At 42.2% G+C, this 9,325-nt stretch overlaps 1 protein-coding gene across 1 annotated transcript; it reads left to right on the top strand.

The window, feature by feature from the left end:
* The first annotated feature begins 464 nt into the window (after window positions 1-464).
* LOC138580008 (putative nuclease HARBI1) lies at window positions 465-1,472 on the top strand. Its single transcript, XM_069650240.1, has one exon. The coding sequence runs from the start codon at window positions 465-467 to the stop codon at window positions 1,470-1,472; it is 1,008 nt and encodes a 335-aa protein (XP_069506341.1).
* The last annotated feature ends 7,853 nt before the right edge of the window (window positions 1,473-9,325 follow it).

Genomic DNA, 9,325 nt, shown 5'->3' with positions numbered 1-9,325 from the left:
AAAATTCATGAGTACTGTATGTATGTATGTATGGGACAAATAATATACAATGATGCAAGGCTACTGGTATGGTGTGAGTGTAGTGGAAATATCAACTTTTTTGTGGTGATGGATGTATGTTCTCTCGGAAGCGCTTAGACGTAAGCAGTACATAAATAACACTTAATTGTCACATAAATAACACATCATTATCAAGTAGGTGAAGCGGTTCGGAGGTGCCGGGTAGGGGATTGATTCACTTCTCACAAATATTTCTATGGAACTGGTTTGGCATTCAGCCCGTATACAGTATTTGCTGTCCGGATTCTTGTTCTGTTGTGGTTCTAAAAACCTCTGCACAACTGCATGTTCACAGATGTTTCTGTGTTATGTGGAGGGACAAAAAAAAGATTGGCTGGAAGTGTGAAGATAATACGCAGAGGGCAGCATTGCAGTGATTGCAGTGCAGTTGGTGGTGTGGAACGATGGCCGGTGTAGTGGCAGTGTATTTTTCAATTTGTCGTCGGAATGCCAACAACGAAGGCCACCAAGCAGTTGCTCCAGTTGTACCCATCATTCCACCTGAGGTGCAGCAGGCCAGACAAGGAAGGAGACGGCAAATTAATGAACGCATATTTCAAACACGAGTGAATTTGTTTCACATGTCACCCGAACAAATTATCAGCCTGTGCAGGCTGGACACTGAAGCAAATTTATATTTGGTTGACCTGATAAAGGGTGATGTGGAAGGTACCTCCAAAAAGACTACTGCCATTACACCTCTAGTGAAAGTGCTTGCATTTCTATATTTTTGCGCAACTGGTTCGTATCAGGGTACTGTAGCCATGTCAGCAGGATTGTCGCAACCAGCTTTTTGCAAAATGTTTAATGTGGTGCTACAAGCCCTTCTGCAGCACATGTCGAAATTCATTCACTTTCCACAAACAGCAGCAGAGTTGGCCTCTGTTAAATGTGCATTCTTCGCAATTGCTGGATTTCCTAATGTTGTTGGAGCAATTGATTGCAAACATGTCCGCAGAGTACCGCCGTGTGCAAGGGAGAAAATGTTCAGAAACAGGAAAATGCACTACTCTCTGAACATTCAGATGACCTGCAGTGCTGACATGCAAATCACACATTGCTACGCCAATTTCCCTGGGTCTGCACATGATGCATACATTTTACGCAGCAGCAACCTCCCTGTGGTGATGTCTAGTATGTCTCCAGACAACAGCTGGCTGCTGGGGGGTGGAGCTTACCCTCTTAAACCATGGCTCATGACCCCAATTTTGAATCCACGCATTGCAGCAAAGCAGAAATACAATGCAGCACATGTCAAAACAAGGAACACAATAGAACGTACTTTTGGACTTTTGAAAAGTCGTTTTAGGTGTTTGCATGTGTCTGGAGGGGACCTTATGTACGCACCTGAGAAAGTTTGTAAAATTATTGTGTTGTGCTGCATGCTACACAATTTAGCAACTCGCCACTGACTACCAGAACCACCAGATGGGAAATTGGAGGAGGAGGTGGAGGACCCCATACTCAATGGGGATTGTGCGATGGAAGGTGGAGATGTGCGTCGTAAGGTAATTGAAAACATTTTCTCGTAAAAGCAATCCCGAAAGCATGTAAATGTACAAATCATTCCACAATGACTTTTGCAATAAAATGCCATATGTAACTTTCCATTTGCAATGATAAATAACTTTTATTGAACCACATGCGGAAAGGAGAACATTTTGAAAACACAACTTTACATGCAAAGGCATAACCACAAGTATTTAACAACGTACATTATGTACAAATGTGTGCAAAACGAATGAGTGCAACAGCAATAAACAAGTGCATGTGACATACATTCACAACATGTGTATGTGAGAAGCACTCCACCTCACCATATTTATAAAACAGATAAACATTAATCCATGAACTGCCATGGACAACCTTTGTTTCTGAACTTCGACCACCTACCACAATCTACCAACAACCAAATGGGATGCATCTGACTTCACACAATGTATGTCTTTTTCTGTCATTTTTTATTTTGTTTCCTCTTACTCTGTCGCAGAGGTCTGCTAGGCATCACGACTTCCTCCTTGGCAACATTCGAGGTAGTGGGTGCATCGCATGATACCCCTATAGCAGTCTCCTCTTGAGGTACAGGGACAGCCATGCTTGCTGTTAGTAGTGTGTACTCCTTTTCCTGCACCTCTAGTAAGTTAGTCAGTTTCTGAAGGCTCAATGCATTCACCTTTGCAGCAGCTGAGCATGTGTGCTGCCTCCTTCAATGCATTCATAATTTGGGCATTTTCCCTCATTAATTCACTCTGCAATTCTGCACTCCTGCTCACTGCGCTGGACACACAATCAACCGATGTACACACTTTTCCCATATCACCCTTCATGTCCATCAAGGTCCCCGCCACAGCCATCATGTCGGCATGAGCTACCGAATTGCCTTTCCTAAGTGCAATAAGTTCACTCTTCAAGTGGGCACAAATTTTATCCAAAGCTAAGGTCTGCTTTGCTGAGAAGTGAAGCAAACGATCGTCATTCTGTACACCTTCACCACTTCTTGTGTCAGTGGACTCCTCTGCTTGTGTTTAGGTGGGCAGGATGTCAACAGGGACTGCGGAATGGTTGCTTCCTTTACATAATGCACCTCATTGTTGTCATCTCCATAGTACTCACAGAGCATTATCTCTGTATCCTCTTGTACACCTTCTGACTCTGCAACATCTTCATTTTCAGGATGTATTGCTGTCACTGCCTCTGCAATGGACTGCACTGTCACATCACCTCCTAAAGAGGAACCTACACAAAGCAAGACAAGAATGTAGACTTTAGACTGGTGATGCATCAACCCCATTCCGAAAATGGTCATTGATAATGAATGATAACTGTGACCAATCCTTTACATGCTGTAGTGCTTGCAAGAACAGAAAGTCCTTTACCAACACACTTGTATATTAACACCATGGCATACCCAAACCACTTAAACAGACTCACTTTACTAGGGTTTCATGCACAAACGTGAAGTTATTGCCCTCACACAAAGTGCTCCGTCTACAAACTAATTGCACTGTCAGGTTTAGGCCTTTCCCCCACTACACAGGAATCTCAAATCTAGCTTTAACCCCCAACATCACCCACCCATGTGTCTGACCTGGGCTGCTAGAGGCTTGCCAGCCACCCACACACACTCACATTCCATAAGCTGACACCCTACAATTATTGAACCACATTGACTATGGTCGCCAAGAGCATTCAACCAAGGAAAAATTGCACTGAGCTAACACAATTGGCGAAAGAGCGCTATATAAATGCCCAAAAACGATACAATACAATACAATAAAGCACATGTTTTTCCACTTACCACTGCAAAGCGTATCCATGCCTCCAACACCCTCCAGGCTCCCGGGGTCCATTGCTGCAAGCACCTTCAGTTCTGCAGATGTGTAATTTGGCTCATATGGAGAACCACCGCTGGTGCCCTTGCAGTGCTCGTTGCTTTCAAGAATTTTTTCACGAACCCTGCGGCGAACATCATACGAGCGCTTCTTCATTTCATCTACTGTGCGCAAGGTGTTTGATACTGCGTTAACTTTCAGAGCAATGCTATCCCACAGGAGGTTTTTCTCTGACAAAGGGGTTCTGTGGGACATTGCACAAAAATAACAGCACTTCGTGCCTCAGTAACTCGTCCACGAGGATGCCCAGCACCACTTCACTGAACTTCGCCTTTCTTTTGCGCCCTCCACTTTGAGCATCAGCATTTTTCCCATCAGCCATGGTAGCCTGCTGTCTGTAAGCTTTGGCCAAATTAAAAAAAGCTTAAAAAATTCCACCTTAGTGTTGCACTCCTGTTTAATGTCCACTGTTCAATTGCAGCCCAAATGCCCCAATGATTTACACCAAGGTAATCAAATTGCACATAAAGATTTTTTATTTTGCCAAAACCACCACAGTTTGCACTCCAGTGCACTGATGTTGGTGTTCAAATTGCCTACAGCTCATAAACATGGGCTAAAACTTTCATGCTTTCACAAACAAGTTTTACAAAAGGCCCACACCTTCTCAATGTGCACTCCTGTGCACTGCTGTCCATGTAATATGGCCCAATAATGCACAAAAATGCATTAAAATGAAGTAGAAAAGGCAGGCTGCCTCAACCGTCACTTGTCTTGCAGGGCTCCAGGCAGCACGTGCTTTTGTTTTGATCTCGGCAGCAGTTTCGCTAAACAACGATTTCCATGTTATTTAACGAAAGTGCTGCCGAGAAACTTCATTCACCTGTTTCCAATGGAAACAGGCGGATATCAGTGAAAGCACTGTCGTGCTTTGCGATGACGTCCAGGCCCACTTCAGAATAGCAGTGGTGCCTGGGCGTCAAGAAATGGCTCAGTGAATCATGCTATTTAGCACGTTCACTGCGCCATGATGAGAATCGAGCACTTAGTGATATGGACAACTCTGAATCGGTTAGTTTACTAAATCGTATTTCTGAGTTGTCCTGGATATCTCATTTCACAGATCGATTTGCCGAGCCTGGTGGTAAAGCTGGGAATAGGAATTGGAAAGTGGATTGTGCAGAAAGTGCTTGGGTCTTGCCCGTTGTTCCTATAGAAATTGAGATTATAAAGAAAATTAGCTCCTTGAGGGCCCACAGTCCTAACAAGCTGTCAATTTTGCTATTTAAAGGATGTCCTCAGCTATGGGTGGAGGTCTTGGCTGTCCTCTTTGACCAGATTGTTTTTTTACTGTCAGTTTCCTTCCTCGTAGTCTACAGCCTTTATTCTGCCCATTTTTAAAAAGGACTAAGGACAGGTCCATGTAATTATCGTCCTATCGCTATCCTCTATGCCGAAAGCAAGGTCTTTTCGGCCTTGCTGTTGGTTCAGATGTATGTTATAAAATCAATACCCAAAAGATTGACAGCCTGATTCATGGAATTATTTGCGACGCAAAAGCAGATTTACGCTCCTTTCTGCCCGAAAATCCCTGTTTGAAGTATAGGGATTTTCAGGCAGAAAGGAGCGCAAATCTGCATTTTCGGCACAAATAATTCCATGAATCAGGCTATGAGTTACAAATTTGCGAAAACCACTTGTTCGCATTTTGTAACTCTGTCCTTTTTTTTTGTCCCTGCCATACATGTAATGTATGCAGAGGACAACCCTGATACCCCCGCAGCCCATAATACTGAACTAAGGGAGCGGGGGACACCCCCCACTCACCTGGTTCGGTATTTTGGTATTCTGTATTTTCAACCCGACCAAATGCACGCTATTTGTGCATTCAGTCATTTCGATCTTTTCGTGCAATACTGTTGGTTCTTCTTGAGAAGTGGCAGTCAGAGACAGAAGGATTTTAAAATGGCAAACGGGGTTCTGTAAACATTTAGGAACCTCTGTTAATGGGTTTGTTTTGAAGGGAGTCATTAGTAAGGCTTCGACCTCCAAATACGATTACATTTTTTGGCCACTATTGATTTGTCGGCCGCGTTTGACACGGTCGATTGTGGCCTTATTTTGACCAAATTTGACAACTGGTGCATTCCCAAAGTGCTACTGCGGCTGTTTGTTGGTCTCTATGAAGGATCAAATGTTCAGATTCGAATGTTCAGATTAGGCTAGACTGGAAGGGTTCCCTTTCTCCGAGAATTAGGACATTGTGGGGCGTTAGGCAGGGTTGTGTGCTTGAGCCGACCCTTTTTAACTTATATATGTCAGATGTTGGTGAATCCTTGATTGCCACTGCTTTTGCCTCTCACAAAATCTGTAATTAGAAAATCATGTAGTGAACTTACACTGATGATTTTATTCTTTTTGACTGTACACAAATAGGTCTACTGCGTTTAATTACAGCATTTTGGAATTTTGCAAATGCGTACTCACTTAAGGCGAACGCAGATAAAACAAAAGTTATGGAATGTACTTAGCATAGGACGGTTCCAAAATACATATGGCATGTCGAAACAACCCCTATTAACTTGGTAGACAATTTTGTTTAGTTGGGGTTGCCAATTCTAGCGAAACCACAAAATAATTTATTAAAGATTGGCTAAAGACGCGGACGACAACATTGTTGAATCAATTGCGCAGAATTGACAGCAAGTTGAGCAAATTCTCATTGATTCGGCTCTGCAATTTTACGGAGGGAAAATTGTGCCCAAGATTTTATATGGAAAGTCTTATATGGAATAATCTGTTGCGGGTACCAAATTGAACACCAATGGCACTGATTCACTTTGAGTTGGGCATCTATTGCCTCAAGGCCAGGGCCTGCTGGAATTTTTTTTAATTTTTATTGTAGAATCTTAAATCGCTTCATCCCGACTTACTACAAATCCTGGATAATAAAGGGGATCACTTTGATAATTAATTTTTAAAATTCTTCAGCAATTGTCTCAATCAAATTGAGTCATCAGCGATGGAATTAGCCACAAGCCCGGAGAAAGTTAAATCACACCTATTTCGTTATGATTGGGCTACCACTATGGAGGAGATGTATGCTTATAAATCGCTGAGTCACCGGAATGGTGACTATAAAAAAGCCGGCATTCTTGCGCCATATTTAATGATCTATCCCCACATACGAGTTAGAAGTAACTTTCTCCGGTTTCACTGGAACATGCTACCTACTAGGCAGGTGCTAATTCGTTATGGGCAATTGCATCCTGAGTTGGGCATATGCCGATTTTGTTGGGTGGAGAAGGAAAGGGAAACGCTAAAGCACCTATTCATGTTTTGCCTGGCACTTACAACCAAAACACTCATTTATTTTTATAAATATGCTGCTTTATTTGCCCTGAGTGATTGAGTCAGTTTGGCAGCTATGTTTGTCGGGTAGAATGACTGCGATTGTGATTGCAGTGACAAATTATTTAGCTGTGTTGTTGCCAAGCACTTTGGTATAGGGATTTTTTTTAGCACCTTATTTAGACCTATTGCTGCTAACCTTTGTTAAAGGAAATTGTACTCTCAGCACTTAATGTTTTGTAAGTAGTAAAACAGGTAAATCGAGGAATTCCAATTGACTTATGCTGTATTTAAATTAGGGCTGTACCGAATAGCATATTTAGTATTCGTCCGAATACCGAATAGTTTGTCAACTATTCTGCCGAAGCCGAATATGAAGCCGAATAGTTGCTTTATTTAATAAATCATGTTCCAAACTTCAAAAAACACACTTATTAAAAAAACAAATAAAGCACCATTTTAAATGCATTCTATACTTTTATTCCTCTTCATTGTAATTAATATAGCATCTTTATTTAAAGCACAAAAGCCAGAAATAAAGCAGTTTTAACCAAAATGAAGGGACCAAATGTACAGAAGATTGTTGCATATTCAGTGCCAGTTAAAGTAGGAGGCTTCACAAATGCACAAGGGCTGTCTTTGTGAATCAGATGCATTGCATTCTCTATCGAATTGCAAAGTCGATGCGGTCGAGTTTCTAAACTTCTTTGCAGCTCACATAGAATTGTATATAATGGTTCATGTCGGCTCATGCAGGACAGAAGTCAAGAGGAAATATGAAATGCGTGAACTCCATCTCACAACTATTCACCCCCACCCAAACAAATGCTGTTCACTTATCTTAGCCACTCCTTCTTGCCAATACACAAACATATGCAACTTATCATTCCTGATAAAATATCAGATAATGTTAAACTCAGGACTCAAGTCCTTAAAAAAAGAATCGGGGGGGACTATGACGTACGCAATGGGAAGTGACATGACAGGAACCGAAAGTATCTATCCACATTTCTTTCAGTTTGTCTTTTCCAACTGAAAAAAGTGCACATTGCATATAAACATTTGCCAAAAGAAAAGATGTTCCTTTATTGTTGCAGGCTAAGTATAAAAGATGAGCACCTTTTATGTCTAAGAATCTGTAACAAAACATGCCCTAAAGAGCAGATAACAATATAAGATATTTTTCAGCTGTATGATAGCAATTTGTCTGGTCTAATTCTATTCAGTTTTGCAAACTGAAGTCTATATTTGCCTTTCTGAGTTCATGTTGCATTGTATTCGAATGAGAATGTCAAAGTATTCGGCAAGAGCCGAATAGCAAGAAACTATTCGGCCGGAGCTGAATAGTTTTTTTTCAGCCGGAATTCGGCCGAATACTTACTCGAAGCCGAAGTTCGGTGCACCGCTAATTTAAATGAAATCTATTATCAATTGGAGATTGAATCTACTCTTGCTTCTTATCCTAAAATTAACAACATTGTATGTTTTTGTTTTAAGTGAGATGTTCTTAATCTAATTTTAGTAAGATGTTTTAAAAACAATTTTAGGTTTCACTTGATCTGTAATTGTTTTAATTGTTTTAGGTGTTTTTCTTTCTTCTCTTTTTCTTGATTGTTTTTTGGAGTATATGTAACTATGATGTATTAGAAACTTGTTAAAGGTTATTTTATAACCACACAATAAAAAATGTCCCAACCCCTTCTCTGCTGGTCAATGGATTTATCTTTGACGCTCCACAGAGGTTCTCCGCGGGTTCCAAAATCCCTTGTTCTGGGGTCCCAGACATCTCTCTGGTGGTCAGTGGACTTGTGGTTGCAACTGCAATGAGGAAGTTCTCCTCAGGTGATTTCATCAGTGTTAGGTTCTCAGATCCTTTTCTGGTGGTCAGTGGGCTTATTCCTGTGACTGCAATGAGTAAGTTCTCCTCTGATGCTTTCTTCACTGTTGTTAGGGTCCCAGATCCTTCTCTGTTGGTCAGTGAGCTTTTTACTGCCACATGGTGATGCTGGGACACCACCGGTCCTTCCTGGGAGGGGGTTCCTTGTCAGCGGCTTCTTCTACTCTTCTCGTCTGTTTCGGCGGTCCCGGTGCACCTTCTCGGTCATCTGCTCCTTGCAGTCTTGGCTTCACTCTGGGACCCGACAGTCCACGTTGTTGCGATCACGCCACTGGTTCTTCCCTTCAGCCTCACAGTTGGGTCTGCGCTCCTCAGATCCACAATGCACTCTCACAACCTGCCACCAGCGTCCCCTGCACAGCCTTCTGTCCAGCCCTCAATCACACTCAGAGTTCATAACTTTTGGGCTTCAGCAGGCTTCCGGCTTGCCTGCGATCAGACTCTCTTTAGTCCCTCTTTTCATTCCTTTTTATGTCCGGGACCTGCAGGTAATGTCTCTTTGGCATTCCTCATGCCTCCGAGTTGGTTACTCTTTGTGGTTCCTGTGTTCTTCCTCGTCTTAGTATGTACTGTTCTGGCAACATCCCATGTGTTCCAAAAATACATGGGCTTGCTCTTGATTAAATGCCTTGGTATGGATGGGGGGGGGCTAGAAAATGTTGGTGGAGTGTCATGGTTCTATGGG

Source organism: Ambystoma mexicanum, chromosome 3p, assembly GCF_040938575.1.
Source record: "Ambystoma mexicanum isolate Mex_15411 chromosome 3p, UKY_AmexF1_1, whole genome shotgun sequence".
NCBI lineage: Eukaryota > Metazoa > Chordata > Amphibia > Caudata > Ambystomatidae > Ambystoma > Ambystoma mexicanum.
Note: the sequence above shows the minus strand (reverse complement) of the source record. Positions and strands in the feature narration are given on the sequence as shown.